The sequence below is a fragment of the Lissotriton vulgaris genome, chromosome 7, assembly GCF_964263255.1.
Source record: "Lissotriton vulgaris chromosome 7, aLisVul1.2, whole genome shotgun sequence".
Classification (NCBI taxonomy): Eukaryota; Metazoa; Chordata; class Amphibia; order Caudata; family Salamandridae; genus Lissotriton; species Lissotriton vulgaris.
In genome coordinates this window covers 1,280,769,232-1,280,785,423 of record NC_141695.1, presented here as the reverse complement: position 1 = coordinate 1,280,785,423, position 16,192 = coordinate 1,280,769,232, and the positions used below count along the sequence as shown (strand labels likewise).

The 16,192-nt window shown below is 47.8% G+C and overlaps 1 protein-coding gene across 2 annotated transcripts in view; it reads right to left on the bottom strand.

The window, feature by feature from the left end:
• The window catches only part of LOC147703408 (carbonic anhydrase 4-like), a 136,220-nt gene extending 123,883 nt beyond the window's left edge, over positions 1–12,337 (bottom strand). For both annotated transcript variants that reach the window (XM_086931841.1, XM_086931842.1), the window contains exons 1-3: positions 12,191–12,337; positions 11,341–11,406; positions 2,711–2,737 (exon numbers count right to left, since the gene is read on the bottom strand). In XM_086931841.1, the coding sequence (XP_086787967.1) occupies positions 2,711–2,737; positions 11,341–11,404 (91 nt within the window). In that variant the 5' untranslated portion in view covers positions 11,405–11,406; positions 12,191–12,337. The remainder of the gene's footprint in view (positions 1–2,710; positions 2,738–11,340; positions 11,407–12,190) is intronic.
• Between the last annotated feature and the right edge of the window lie 3,855 nt (positions 12,338–16,192).

Here is a 16,192-nt window from a genome sequence, read left to right as displayed (position 1 = left end):
AGGGTCCCCGTAGATCTTTTTAAATCAAATATTGCTCTGTGGGGGCCAATCTAAGTCCAGGTAATTACTGCCAGCTGTGGTATCTCATTTCCTTCTACCTAGGTAGAATCTACTATTGTGCCCATCTTTAAAAAAGAAGATAGACAGGATCCCGGATGTTGCAGGCCTATTTCTTTACTTGATGGTGTAACGAAAGTAATAGGCAGAATAATTCTGGAACGCCTTCAGGATTGGGCAGAGGAGAACTCGTTCTATCTGACCTACAGTACAGTTTTCGTGCTGGGCTTGGAACGTTAGAGCAGGGTATATATCTGTCAATCCTGGTAGGGAAATATACGAGGGCTAAACAGGGGAATCTATTTTTAGCTTTCGTGGATCTCACAGCCGCATTTGACTGTGTGATTCACAGTAAACTCTGGTCCATTTTAGTAGATATGGGGGTTGAGATTCAGATTATTTATTTTCTTAAATGTTTTATAGTGACGCCAAGGCACGTGTGCGCTGTGGACTGAAGGGTGAATGCTCTGCTACTTTCCCGATTAAGAGCGGAGTCAGGAAAGGATGTGTCCTGGCTCTGTTTCTTTTCAATCTCTACATTAATGGTCTGGGGGATGCCCTCCTTAAAGATAATAAAGATTTCCCACAAGTGGCAGGACGTCCAATACCAGCGCTCCTATATGCTGATGACGCCTTGTTGATGTCCCGCACTCAAGTTGGCCTTCAGAGGGTGTTAGACAGCTTCTCTCAGTTTATGGAAAATCTTGGCCTGAGAGTAAACTCCTCTAAAACCTTTATCATGCGCTACTGCCTTGGTATTAAGAGATTTAAAGATATGTTTGTTGCAGGGCAGAAGATTGGGGCAACTAAAAGGTTCTCTTATCTGGGATTTTTTTTTGCCCATAATGACACTTGGGTACATGCAGTTACAGCCGAAAAGTTGGTACTTCTAAGGACAACTTCTGCCCTTACCACCTTTGCCAGAAAGCTGGGAAAAAAGCCACCAGAAGAGCTCATTAAGATTTACAAGGCAAGGTGTGTTTCATCTGCAGTATAAGGGGCAGGAGTCTGGGGGTTTGCTGTCCTGCTCCCAATCCAACGCATAGAAAATTCTTTTTTAAGATATATTTTATCAGTTCGAATAGCACCTCATCATGCATATGTCATGCAGAGCTGGGACTCCCCTTCATTATTGATTTAATAAAGCTCAAACCTTTAGCATAGGTTGTGGACCAAAGAAGAGGCCAAGTTAAACAGGGATATCTTATTAGATGCTTTAAAATTGGAAGAGGTTTTGAAAATTCCACGGATAAAATATGTGCAAAAGTTTTTAAAAGTCCTTGGTCACCCTGAGTACTTTACTAACCCTTTTTCTATTCAGCAAATATCAAGGAAGGAATTGAGAAAAGAGGGTCTTTTGTTGTTGGATTCTATTCAAATGTCATCAGAGATATTAAAACCTACTGTACTCCACAATCAATTGATTTTAACTACTTTTAATATCCAACCCTATTTAACTTTTGTACCTGGAATTTACGATAGATTTTTACTAACTAGATTTAGGTTGGAGGTATTTCACAGACTAGTCACTTTGCCCAAAATGAATGACTGGTCCTTAAACCTCCAACTGTGCCCCAGTGACAATAATTTTAACCAATCTACTATCCATGTAATATTGTTCTGCAAATCTTATGCTTTTTTAAGGAGACCATCTGGTACAGGTTTTAAAAATGATTGGGTTTCGAAATTGCCGACCTGCCTTAATCGAATTACAACAGCTTGAAGATGTGCACAGTACTTTTAGAATAGTGACTTACTTGAAGAAAGTTTTGAGACATAGGAATTGTATGTTCATTTAGAGCTTTATTCTGGATACACTATAGGTGAATTTAATAATGTTTACAATGTACTGGGCATCTGGTCTATATAAAGATATCAAGATGACATTTCTTATCATCTTAGATTATGTATTGACATTTCTTATCATCTTAGATTATGTATTGATGTATTTTTATTCTGATAAGATACATATTTTATCTCTTAAATTGTAAACCATGTATTGATGTGTTTTATTTTTTGTGTGCTTTTATGATTGTTTTATGAAGCAAACGAATAAAGCTTTCTTGATTGATTGAAAAGCAAAATGTCATTGGACCAATGGTCGAAATCTGTATGGATTGAAAAGGGGAGACAGTTATCACAAAAGAAGTCATGATATAAAATCGATCATTTTGAGGGTGGTTCAATACAGGGATACCTTTACACATTCCAGTCACAGTCGACTAGAAGGTGCATGCAGTACCAGCCAGCAAAGAGGCCTTTATCAGCTAATGTAGTGTCACTACTGTGCAATGAATAAATGTGTCACTGCACAGGAACAGGAACAGCTTTGAGCCTGTAGTGATATTTCAGCACATGGCAGTTCGGGTGTGAGCTGCTAGGGCTCTCTGGCGTTAGTGTAAGACTGTGAGCAGCTCTGACTTTGTAGTAAGATGCTGGCGCTTGATGGTGCAGGTGTGAAGGCGTGTTGCAATGGCGCTACAGGCGCAGTAGCTCTAAGTGTTCAGTAAATATGTTAGTGCGCGCGGTGCATTTGAGGGGTGTGTGTGCAGTGACGTGTTAGGCTGATGTATGACGCCCAAGCGTGAGCAGCTCTGAATGCGCAGCGCGCTCCTGGTTTTTCCGTTTCTAAAAAAAGTGGAGAGTTTCTTACCACACTGCGAGTCTGCGTAGCACCAATCTGAAAGAGAGGAAGAGGGACACTTTTAGTCACCAAGGGGACACTGGGGCAGGCTAGGAGGGTGGGGACACGCTTGGACTCCGAAGAGACATGAGGGGACAGACAGGGGGTTATGACATCTGAGGGACAGGCTTGGAGACAGAGGAGACAGTAGGGGCAACCCAACAACAGCGGCTCCCCCGGCCCGCTCTGAAGATAGCCCGGGCTCCCCGCGCACCCGAAGGCCAGAGCAGCGCTGGAGGCTCTTCTCCACACCAGGGATTCATGGTTCTCCTGGACCTGCAGGATCACCATGCAGCCCCCGTCGAGAAAGGTGAGCCCTGATCGCGCTCCCCGGCCGCTTCACGTCTGCAGCAGCCCCCGCAATATTCTGGGCCAGCAGAGAGGGCCCGTGCAGAGCGGCCCTCGGGGCACACACACCCCTCCGCAAAACAAAGCAGTGAAAACACCAGATGCAGGCAGCAGCCCTGCAGCCATATTTGAATTAAAGAAACTACGCCACGGACTCTCCTGGACTTCTTTACTTTTTCTTTTGTCCTGGCCGCCAATTTGCTGCTGCTCTCGGCCGCTTTTCTGTGGACCCTGACCCGCCATCTTGTCCATTCCCTCGTCCTTTAACCCTTTTCCCTCGTTTCCCCCTTGACGATCCTCAAATGTTTCTTCCCTTTTCTGATTTGCCTTATCTCCATACCATTGTATCCCTCCCACCCTCGGTGCTGTGACTGCGTCCCCCCTCCGACCCCCCTTAATGGAACTCTGATTTTCGTTTTTTTGTTTTTTTTGGGGTCTTGACCTGATAAAATCTACTATGTGTATATATGTATATGGAGATAATTCTAATCACTTGTTTATGCAGTAGACCTTTGTACTCTCTACCATTCCTATGTGACTCTTAGAGTATATCCATTCGTATCCCTTCCCTATGTATATAGAGATAACTCTAATCACTAGTATATGCAGTAGACCTTTGTACTCTCTATCATTCCTATGTGACTCTTAGAGTATATTCATTCATATCCCTTCCTTATGTATATAGAGATAACTCTAATCACTAGTATATGCAGTAGACCTTTGTACTCTCTACCATTCCTATGTGACTCTTAAAGTATATCCTTTTGTATCCCTTCCTTATGTATATAGAGATAACTCTAATCACTAGTATATGCAGTAGACCTTTGTACTCTCTACCATTCCTATGTGACTCTTAAAGTATATCCATTTGTATCCCTTCCTTATGTATAAAGAGATAACTCTAATCACTCGTATATGCAGTAGACCTTTGTACTCTCTAACATTCCTATGTGACTCTTAGAGTTTATCCATTTGTATCTCTTCCTTGTGTGACTTTACATCTTGTACATTTGCAATTTTTTCTGTTTGTATCTTTTATGTAACGCATGTAATCCTAAATCCTTATGTTTTGCAACTGGTTCTTATGTAAAGCGCTCTGACACCTTTGGGTAAAGTTCGGGCTATATAAAAAATTTTTTTAAAAAAGATTAGCAAGGCATTGAGAGGAGATTGGAGGACACCAGGCCATCCCCCACCTCGGGGATTCCTCCAGGCCCATGATGGCAAAATGCCAGGCTCTGTAAATATGCAATATATAAGCGCTTTAAAAAATGTAACCTTGAATGAATATGCAACTTGTATACATATATCTCTAACCACTAGTGTTTGTAGTAGACCTTTCAACTTACTACTACTCATATGTGAATGTTGCGTTTTACTGTCTTTTATCTTCCTTGAGTGAACTTACAACTTGTTTATATGCAACTTTTGCTGTGTGTACCTTATATGGAACTCATGTAATCCAAAGTCCTTGTGTAATGCAACTGGTTCTTATGTAAAGCGCTCTGACACCTTCGGGTAATGTTCGCGCTATATAAAATCGCAAATAAATAAATAAATAAGTTGTGGAGGGGGAGTGAGAATGGGGCAGACTGAGAAAGCTCCAAATGAGAGACTGAGAAAGTGAAAATTCAACACTGGACGGTCTCGAGTCTGGAGGCCTCAGGCGACAAACTGGGAGACGGAGAGTGGGACAGGGCTAGAAAATGGGTCGGAACTGAGGAACTAGGGGTGCGAGGGATAACAGCGAAAGGAGATAGAGGACTCTGAGATGCGGACACCAGAGGTCAGGCTGAGAAGCTGAGAACATACAAGGTCACATGATAATAAACAGAGAGCATCCAGGGGAGGGGAGGACGAGGAGGCAACATACAGCCGGATGTGAGACTGAGGGGCCAGGGTTCGAGGTCACTGAGAGACAGGCGGTGAACGGAGAAACAGCCTGGATGGAGTTATTTTACAGGGAGTGTTAATATAGCGCGGAGCTGGCGAAGGGGCAAAGCAGAAGGGCTTTAGTGAAACACTCCTGGAAAACCAATCTGCAGGCTACTGCTGCACCGCCCAGAGCGACCACCTGGCGGCGCTGGTGTGTCCTGCGGAAGCGTTCAGTTTGCTCGCGCGACTGACACTTGATTCTTCAGACCTGGGCTACTCCAGCACCATCCAACATTGCCTCCAGGCTTCACGCCTGCTTGCCTGTTAAGTGTGTTTATTTTGTTTCCATTCAACGACATTGTCGGGAGGGGAAAGGTTAAATTAAGTTCCTCTGTGATCAGTGCAAAATGCTCATTTTAAATCCCACAACAAAAAGAAGTGGGCGCTCGGGGCTCTGCCGACAGATTAAAATCTGCGCGTGAGGGATCAGGCCTGCACTGCTATGCGTTCAGAGTCATGTAGTGGTGATGCTGCAGTGCAGCAGGTACGGAAATTGCCCCCTGCATGGCTCGAGAGACCGTGCACCTGCCGCCGTTCTTCAGGTGGGGATTTTTTATATTGGCTCAACAATCATGCGTGCATGCGACCCGGAGGTGGACTCTGACCTGGAAGGAAACACCACGTGAACCCTTCTTTACTGAATGTGACTCTTCAGCTCACGGGACCGGGGGACTAGCAGTGGTCGCAGCCACAGATTATAGTAGCAGGAAAGGCCTTTTAATTTGCGCTCCCTGGGAGAGTGCGCTCCTGTTTTAAATCTGTCAATCAGCGCCTTCAGATGGGTCCTTCACTCCACACATGAGGCCATGCATGGCACGAGCGTGATTATACATGTATGTGCAGTAGCATGTCATGGGGAGTGAATGCGGTGTGAAAGAGTCAGCCTATAAACCGTTTTTTATTCTATTCCCTGTTAACGAGTGGACCCTAATATGGTTGAGTAAAGCCTGCAGGGCTCCTCCAAAGCAGTCCCGCGATCATTTGCAGTGTCGCTGTTGGATGTCTCCGGTGTTTCTGCTGTGTGTCTGCATTATCTCTGTTTGGTGCCTGCACTACCTCTGTTGGGTGTCTGCAGTATCTCTTTTTGGTGTCTACAGTATATCTGTTTGGTGTCTGCAGTATCTTTGTTGTGGTCGCCAGTACCTCTGTTGGGGTCTGCAGATTCTCCGTTAGGGTCTACAGTATCTCTGCTGTGGTCTCCAGTACCTCTGTTGGGGTCTGCAGAATCTCCGTTAGGGTCTACAGTATCTCTGCTGTGGTCTCCAGTACCTCTGTTGGGGTCTGCAGAATCTCCGTTAGGGTCTACAGTATCTCTGTTGTGGTCTCCAGTACCTCTGTTGGGGTCTGCAGAATCTCCGTTAGGGTCTACAGTATCTCTGTTGTGGTCTCCAGTACCTCTGTTGGGGTCTGCAGATTCTCCGTTAGGGTCTACAGTATCTCTGCTGTGGTCTCCAGTACCTCTGTTGGGGTCTGCAGAATCTCCGTTAGGGTCTACAGTATCTCTGTTGTGGTCTCCAGTACCTCTGTTGGGGTCTGCAGAATCTCTGTTAGGGTCTACAGTATCTCTGTTGTGGTCTCCAGTACCTCTGTTGGGGTCTGCAGATTCTCCGTTAGGGTCTACAGTATCTCTGCTGTGGTCTCCAGTACCTCTGTTGGGGTCTGCAGAATCTCCGTTAGGGTCTACAGTATCTCTGTTGTGGTCTCCAGTACCTCTGTTGGGGTCTGCAGAATCTCCGTTAGGGTCTACAGTATCTCTGTTGTGGTCTCCAGTACCTCTGTTAGGGTCTGCAGAATCTATCTCTGTTAGGGTCTACAGTATCTCTGTTAGGTGTCTGCAGTACCTCTGTTGGGTGTCTGCAGTACCTCTTGGGTGTCTGCAGTATCTCTGTTTGGTGTCTACAGTATCTCTGTTAGGTGTCTGCAGTATCTCTGTTGTGGTCTCCAGTACCTCTGTTGTGGTCTGCAGAATCTCCGTTAGGGTCTACAGTATCTCTGTTGTGGTCTCTAGTACCTCTGTTGGGTGTCTGCAGTATCTCTGTTTGGTGTCTACAGTACCTCTGCTGGGTGTCTACAGTATCTCTGTTAGGTGTCTGCAGTATCTCTGTTAGGTGTCTGCAGTACCTCTGTTGGGGTCTGTAGAATCTCTGTTAGGGTCTACAGTATCTCTGTTAGGTGTCTGCAGTATCTCTGTTGTGGTCTCTAGTACCTATGTTGGGGCCTGCAGAATCTCCGTTAGGGTCTACAGTATCTCTGTTGAGGTCTCTAGTACCTCTGTTAGGGTCTGCAGAATCTCTGTGAGGGTCTACAGTATCTCTGTTAGGTGTCTGCAGTACCTTTGTTGGGGTCTCCAGTACCTCTATTGGAGTCTGCAGAATCTCCGTTAGGGTCTACAGTATCTCTGTTGGGTGTCTGCAGTATCTCTGTTTGGTGTCTACAGTATCTCTGTTAGGTGTCTGCAGTATCTCTGTTGTGGTCTCTAGTACCTCTATTGGAGTCTGAAGAATCTCCGTTAGGGTCTACAGAATCTCTGTTAGATGTCTGCAGTACCTCTGTTGGGTGTCTGCGGTACTCTGTTAGGTGTCTGCAGTATCTCTGTTAGGTGTCTGCAGTACCTCTGTTGGGTGTCTGCAGTACCTCTGTTGGGTGTCTGCAGTACCTCTGTTGGGTGTCTGCGGTACTCTGTTAGGTGTCTGCAGTATCTCTGTTGGGTGTCTGCAGTACCTCTGTTGGGTGTCTGCAGTACCTCTGTTGGGTGTCTGCAGTACCTCTGTTGGGTGTCTGCGGTACTCTGTTAGGTGTCTGCAGTATCTCTGTTGGGTGTATCTGTGCGTTGGTGTCTGTAGAAGGTCCACTTTGTGTCTGTAGTTCTTCTACTGTAATTCTGCAGGAGCTCAGTTTGCTGCAGTAGCTCCACTGGGTGTCTATGTAAATGCCACTGGATGTCTGCGGGAGCTCTCTCTGTTGGGTGACTCCAGGTGTTCAGGCACCTGCACCAGCTTTGTGGGATGGCCACAGGGTCTCCATGGGTGTCTGCTGGGGCTACTTTGGGTGTCTGCATGAGCTCCGCTGGGTACCTACAGAGGTTCTGCACTGGCCCTGCTCGTTGCCTGCAGGAGCCCCATTGGATAATCTGCAGTTGCTTCTCCGCCGGGGTCTGCACACGCTCCGCTGAGTGCACGTAGCTGCTTTGTTGTGTTTCTGCAGGAGCTCAAGTGTCTGCAATAGGTGGATGAGGAGGAGCAGGAGCGAAATTGGGTGTCTCGAGTGGCTTTTGTCGGTGTCAAAGGAAGCTCCGTCGAATGCCTGCAGGAGCGCCGATGCTTGTCTGTGGGGTATCTAGCGCAGCTCCTGTGCGTTGCTGCAGGATCTCTGCAGGGTGCAGGACTTTAAGTGGGCCGGGTCTCAAGGGGTCGGAGCACCGGCAGTTTTTCAAAGGGAGCCTCGAAACGGGTCTCTATCGGGCTCTGTTTTGAGCCCTGGCACAGGCTCTCCGTTTTTTTTACCGGACTGCAGTGACAGCAGTTTGCTGTCACTGCAGTCAGGACAAAAGTGCCAGGGCGCAAAACAGCTCGATAGAGACCCGTTTCGAGCCAGTAGGCAGATCGATGTGCGCTGCTCACACTGCTCACTTCTCACTAGTGGAGTAGTTACAGCATGACGGAATGTGAGGTGAGCGTTGTGGGGGAAGGGAAATCCTTCAAGAGTCATTTTCTTTCTGGATTTCCCTTCTCTTTATGAAAACGCAAGAGCAGCACCATTGTGGTAGGGTCACCAGGGCTTTAATTGACGCTTTTTCAATATTATATGTAACGAGCCATAGTTGCAGCTTATTTATCTTATGCAACTAATAACCATTGACAAAGCCATTAGTCCTTACTTTTTGTAGGTATGATGTTATCTCACATATCTGGATGCAATGACAGAAACACCAAAATACAAGTCAGGCGGCACACTATGCTAAACGGATTTTTAGCAAGTGTTTTAAAGCCACGCCCCTAATTGCACTGGCCACACCCCTTTGAGAGACCCCCCAGTTTTTTCATCCCACTTAAAGCCCTGGCAGGGTGTCTGTAGTTGCTCTGTTGTGTCCAAGTGCCTGCAGCTTGGGTGTCTGCATGAACATTGTTACGTGTCTGCTCGAGCTCCGTTGGATACGTGCCAGTAGTTGCTCTGTGTGTTTTCAGCAACTCCGGTGGGTGTTTGCAGGAGCTGCTGTAGTAGCTCCGTTGGATACAGTTTCACTGTTCATTGTGCCCAGTAACTCAGTTGGGTGTCTGCAGGAGCTGTGTTGCGTCCGCGTGCAGGGGCTCACATGCTTGCAGTAGCTCCGGTGGGCCGTGGGTGTCTGCAGGAGCTCCGTTGGGTGTCTGCAGGGCTCTGGTGGATGTCTGCAGGAGCTCCGTTTGGTGTCTGCAGGAGCTTCGTTGGGTGTATGCAGGAGCTGTGTTGCGTCCACGAGCAGGGGCTCACATGCTTGCAGTAGCTCCGGTGGGCCATGGCTGTCTGTAGGAGCTCCGTTGGGTGTCTGCAGGAGCTCTGTTGGATGTCTGCAGGAGCTCCGTTTGATGTCTGCAGGAGCTTCGTCACGTGTTTGCATGAGCTGTGTTGCGTCCACGAGCAGGGGCTAAGATGTTTGCAGTAGTTCCGGTGGGCCGTGGTATCTGCGGGAGCTCCGTTGGGTGTCTGCAGGAGCTCCGTTTGGTGTCTGCAGGAGCTTCGTTGGGTGTCTGCAGGAGCTGTGTTGCGTCCACGTGCAGGGGCTCACATGCTTGCAGTAGCTCCGGTGGGCCGTGGGTGTCTGTAGGAGCTCCGTTGGGTCTGCTTGCGACTGCTTCCAGTAAGTTCCCTTGGCCTGACCTTGCCTGCAGGAGCTCCTTTGAGTGTCCGCAGCGGCTCTCTTACGTCTGTTTGCGGACTCTTACAGGAGCTCCGTTGAACTGCTCTGGTAGCTCAATGGAGGGGGCACTGGCATTACAAATTAATAATGCCAACTGAAATGCATTCACCCCTGAATAATTTGACATCCCATAGTCCTATTTCGTTCAAAACGCAGAACATGTTTGTCGAAAAGAAGGATTGAGGGTATTTTCAGCATTTTGTGGTTGGCAACATATTGCCTTGAAGCGTCCCTGTTTTTAAAGTCCCGGGGGGGCGATCGAGTGACCGAGGGTGGTGGTGGGGGGTACAGTAGGGGGAGTCTGAGGGTCGGAGGTGAATCACAGACTCTAGGACTGAGGAGACATCAGGCAGACGTGGCGCTTGGAGACACATAGGTCGGAGGAATGAGAGGGGGCGGACGTCTGAGTGAGGCCGAGGGACCCCCAGAGGACAGGCTGAAAGAAGAGCAGGCTGAGAGACGGACAGACAGACCCCATGAGTCCATGAGTAGGCATGGGAGGAGGCCGCTGCAGAGAGAGTGACTAAAGAGGCATCCTGGGGCAGACTGCGAGACTAGGGGAAGCACCAAAGGACAGACTGAAATATGTAGTCACAAAGGTTGGAAGACTAAGGCAGCATCAGAGGACAGTCAGTGAGGATGAGGAGGCAGCGGACAGACCGAGGGATAAGGGAGATCAGACCCGGAGACGGAGGTGACATGGAATAGAATGCGACATATGGAGGCGCTAGGGGGCAGACTTAGGGATAGAGTTGGCACTTGGAGACACTGAGGGACAGGGTTGAAATAAGATCAATAATAGGCCCGGCACCCTAAAAAAAGCGCCCTACCTTCGCGAGTGCGCCTTTTCTCAAAACACTGCTTCAGTGTTTTAAGTAGAATGAAGAGAAGGGGAGGAGTTTCTCTAAAAGAGCAATGGTTTCTTAACTTAACCGAGGTAAAAAAAATGCAAATGTTGGGTGGATTCTTTGTCTACGGATTAGTTCCCAATGCTGAACCACATATGAATATATGAGGTCACTTATGCTCAGGCCTCATGCACCTGCACAATCTGCACTCATTAATGGGCACGGTCCAACCTCCACCCCCTTGGTAAAAGGGGGTAATTGAGGTCCATCTTCCTCCGGTAAGGACGTCACCGGCCCAGTGCCACAGTGCCCACCTCACCAATCCGACCTGTGAAGGAGGCTCCCACTGCACACGGGAAGAGTGCCGGAAGGAGAACTAGGAGGCCTCGAGGACAGAACAAGACAGCACGAGACATCCCAGTGACTGCACGAGGCAGACTGTGGACAGTAAGGGACAGAATGGGGGAGTAGAGAGAGAGAGAGCGAAGACGCCAGACAACGAAGGGGCACCAGAGAGGGCCGGGCAGCATCTGTCTTTAGTGAAACGCCGGGCACACCTGTTGAGAACTCACCTGCAGACGCTGGGTTCAGCGAGGCCAGCTGCAAAGTCAGCAGCAGCACCAGGAAAGGCTCCATGCCTGCAGGGGGCAAAGAGAGCTATGAGCCAGAGGCTCGTCTCCACTGATGGACACCCCAGAGGTCCAGCACCCCTACCTCACCCCCTTACCTCTTCCCGTCTCCACTGAGGACCCGCGCCCCTACCTCACCACTCACCTCTTCCCGTCTCCACTGAGGCCCCCACCCCTACCTCACCCCTCACCTCTTCCCGTCTCCACTGAGGCCCCCACCCCTACCTCACCCCCTTACCTCTTCCCGTCTCCACTGAGGCCCCCACCCCTACCTCACCCCTTACCTCTTCCCTTCTCCACTGAGGCCCCCACCCCTACCTCACCCCCTTACCTCTTCCCTTCTCCACTGAGGCCATACGCCCCTACCTCACCCCCTTACCTCTTCCCGTCTCCACTGAGGCCCTGCACCCCTACCTCATACCTTACCTCTTCCCGTCTCCACTGAGGCCCCCACCCCTACCTCACCCCCTTACCTCTTCCCTTCTCCACTGAGGCCATACGCCCCTACCTCACCCCCTTACCTCTTCCCGTCTCCACTGAGGCCCTGCACCCTACCTCATACCGTACCTCTTCCCGTCTCCACTGAGGCCCCCACCCCTACCTCACCCCCTTACCTCTTACCGTCTCCACTGAGGCCCCCACCCCCTTAACTCTTCCCTTCTCCACTGAGGTCATACGCCCCTACCTCACCCCCTTACCTTTACCCATCTCCACTGAGGCCCTGCGCCCCTACCTCATTCCTTACCTTTTCCCTTCTCCACTGAGGACTCACGCCCCTACCTCACCCCCTTACCTCTTCCTGTCTCCTTGTCTCCTCTGTCACCAGTGCTGGTTGGCACCTCGAAGGCAGGACCTCTCAGTACCAGTAATGGGTATTGGCGGTTGTGTGCCCGTACCAGTCAATGACGCCCTACCCCAGCACCTCTGTCACTGATGTCTCCTCTCGTGCTCCCTGTCCCTCCTCTTATACCCTCCCACCTGCCCAGTCCCTTCCTGGACTGCTGTGACGAGGGTGTGGTGCTGGTGCCTACGTCGAGCTGCCCTAGGCCTAAATCAGATTCAGAAGTTAAATAACCTCATGTCTGTAGCCTCGCCTGGAGCGCCGTCCTGCAAGGTCAAATGGGCACACGTTTCAGGCAAACACGACCTGGGCTTCCTTTACTGCTAAGTTGCACCACGTTCATTTTTAGTACTATATAGCTCAGTATGCACTCACCAACATTACATTCGTTTTAGTTTTTTGCCACCACCTCATGTATTTGCATAGCGCCCAGCTGAGGCATATGGAGGTTAAAAACTCGTGCCCAGGTGAAAAGGACACACGATTGACCACAAACATGTATGACGCACTATTCTAAATCCCAAAAGAAATCCGAAGCGAGCCAATGCCTTGTCGCGCCAGAGCCGAGCAACCTGAGGGTCTTTTGGTTCAAGCAGGCGTTGGGCTGAGCGAGTGATTTTCTCTCTGGATTTCTTTTCTCTTTTTGAAACTCAGGCGCAGCAAGATTGTCGGAGTGTCACGTCACCAGGGCTTTAAGTGGAAGCTTTTTCAAAATTCTATGCAGGCTATAGTTGCTGTTTATTTATCTTATGCAACTAACAACTATTGACAAAGCCAATAGTCCTAACTTGTTGTAAGTATGATGTTACTTGTATCTATATTAATATTTAAACTTATAAACTGCAAGTAACAAAAGGGGCACTCTGACAATTAGTAACACAGGGACCTATTTATATTGTGTGCAATGTGTGATTTGCATGGTGTGATCTTATAAGAATTGATTCAGACTACTAACTTTAAGGAAATGTGTGGGGGAAAGGATCTAAAGAGGGTCCCTGAAATCAGCAATTTATAAAAATCATCATTGTATGATGTACATAATCAATATTAAAAACAGTAAAAAAAAAACGTCCAAAAAACAGTCAACGGTTTTTTGTGTGGACTTTTTTTGACTGTTTTTAATATTGATTATGTACATCATACAATGATGATTTTTATAAATTATAGAGTGTAACCCTGAAGGGAGGTATCTAATACATTTTGAAATATATATATATATTTTTAATTCTTTGTTGTATATGCCTACTACTTAATGTTTGATGTATAGTGACACAACTCCACAATATTATCCTGTCTAGATAGACTAGCTGATTTCAGGGACCCTCTTTAGGTCCTTTCCCCCACACATTTCCTTAAAGTCAGTAGTCTGAATCAATTCTGATAAGATCACAGGATCTGATTTTTGTACTGTCTACTCCCCTCCCTGTGAAAGTTACCAGGGGAACCTTCCATAAAACGTTTGTGATCTGCATAGTACACATGCTTTGCAGCAGGCATTTTAACCTCCTACGCTACTTTATGATGAATCAAAACATCCACTAGACAAAACTCAGATCTCTCTGCAGCAGGCCCATCAAGCACCACAGTTACTTGACTTTTTTTTTGTTGCCTGGAAATTGCTGGAGGCAAGGAAGGCGGCAACAGCTGCTTTTAAAACCGTATTGTACTTGAAAACACACAGTCAGCGCCTGGTGCGGTGGCTCCGATTGCACCGCCCTAGAGCCAGCCCTGCTTATCCCCCAAGGTCCCTGCGTCAGGTGCAGCGGGCATGTGATTGACTATAAAGCAGGTAGAGCTGGGAGAGAGTCATGCAGAGCGGGGGTAGAGTCAGTCACATGTCAGCTGATGCACACTGGGGAGAGGGAGTGGAGGCAAGAGTCGCAAAGAGTTCTTCTTGGGGCGATCTTGCCAGGTGTCCTACATCACGTACCCCCCTTTGTTAGGTAATTTGTTTTTCTATTTGGTTTCTGAAGCTAGTCCCCTGAAGGTTCTTTAGGCAGCAGGATTACTCAGCTGATAAGTCAAAAAAGAGAGGTGAGAGGCATTGTATTCAGGTTCAGGTCACAAAAGTTTTTTTTTTCCTTGTCTTCTTTAAAACATACTTGCCCAACTCATGTTTCGCCTATAAATTGCTTTTTCAGGGCCATGCATTGTTATGTCACACACACTCGGTAACTGCATTTCTCAGTTTTAGGTTCTTGGCAGTTAATGGACTGTTCCTTGCAGGACTTTTTAAAAAAAATCTGTTATTGGATGTAGCCCGTTTCCAGCATAGTAATGGAGAGTTTGCTGCCAGGAGGTGATTTTACAACTCCCTTGAGGCCGGATTTGTTCTCTCTGCAATTTTGAGGCCAGTATCCCTCGTCAGACCCGCTGGTACAAAACCTCTCTGCACCCTGTTGACTTGCCTTTGCCAAGGCTTGATGGCTTTGCACTTCAGAGGTCTTCCGGCTTCAAGAAGCTCCAGTCTCCAACATGTCTTTCTGCCAAGTACAGCATCCTCACTGCATCCTCTGCACAGTAGTGCTTCTTTCTTGATGAGCTGCTCAAGGTCCTCTTGAGACTCCTGTGCCTTTGACCTGTGGGTCCTCTTAAGGGGCTTCTTTTGCTTCATTGGGCTCCCTTGCTTGATCAGGGTATATTCAGACTCTCCTGCTTGTAGTGAGTCCCCTGGATCTTGCTGGCCTCAACGTTGCTCCTTCTTTGTTCCCCATGCCAGTTTCAGCTGCCAACGCTTGTTGGTGCTCCTATCAGACACTGACCACTCTGGTTCTTGGCTTGCGATGTGAGACAGCTCTTGCATGGCTCCTGGTCTTCCTCAGTGTCGCCTGGTTCTCACAGCTGCAACAACAAGTTCACAGTCAACACGTCCGAACCATCCAAATTCGTTGGGCATTGCTCTTCCGTGCGTCCTAGTCACCTCTGAGTGGCATAGACTCTATCCCCTCTGCTTACAGGTTCTCCTCTTCAAGAATCCACCCTTTGATTCCACCGGACTCTTGCACAATATTCTCCAGTGGCATCTTCGTTGAAGTCCCCCATTGTGGTCTACAGCGGTTTCCGACATCACTTTGCACCTATGCACCCGACTTCCCTGGTTTAGGTATCCTGGTTCCTGGGGTATCCATGAATGGGATGACTCTCCAACCTTCTGTCTTCCACAGGGTTTCATCAAGGTCCACTGGGAAGGGTCCTTCTTCTTTAAAATTCAACTGCAACTTTCCTGTTGACTTCTATTGGACACGTGGCTGTGTTTCCACTCTGGACACAACCTCTGTGGGGTTCATGGGTACTTACCTTGGGTGGTTCCTTGAGTCCCCAGGTCTTCTGAGTGTCCTGGTTCAAGTCCCAACTTCGGTCGCGGCTCGCATTTTACTTTTTTAGTATAAGGTTTGGTCTCCTCGAGGAGACCACTGTATTTTGTGCTCATTTACCTGATTGCAATTTTAGTATTGTGTATTTTTGCTGATATCTCCAGGTAGGAGATATATCAATGTGTTAGTGAGTGTTGTGTAATAAATAGGCATTTTTTTTATAAATACTGTATATACACTGTGTGTTTTTTTTTCATTTAACCTCCACTACATGATTAAACTGGTAAAACATGCTGCTTAACATTCCTTCAAGATAAGCCTGAAGGCTGCTCTCCACAGCTACCACGTTGACGGCTTTCTATGGTTATCAAAAACCACAAAAATCTGCATAAGGGTTGCCTGGATTAATGCAAGGTGCATCACTTAATTAAGTGTGCCCCATATGCCAAGTCAGCCTCCTACAATGAAAAACGAATCTCTGCTAAGCCTCTGGGTATTTTAATGGACTATAGTTTAGATTCTTATATCCACGTTGTCTTTGCTCTTGCATTCTGGAAGGATCACGGGGATAAGTGCATTTGTACAGTCAAGACTGGGTTTCTGTGACTCAGCTTCTCGTGGATTCCATAACATAGAAGTG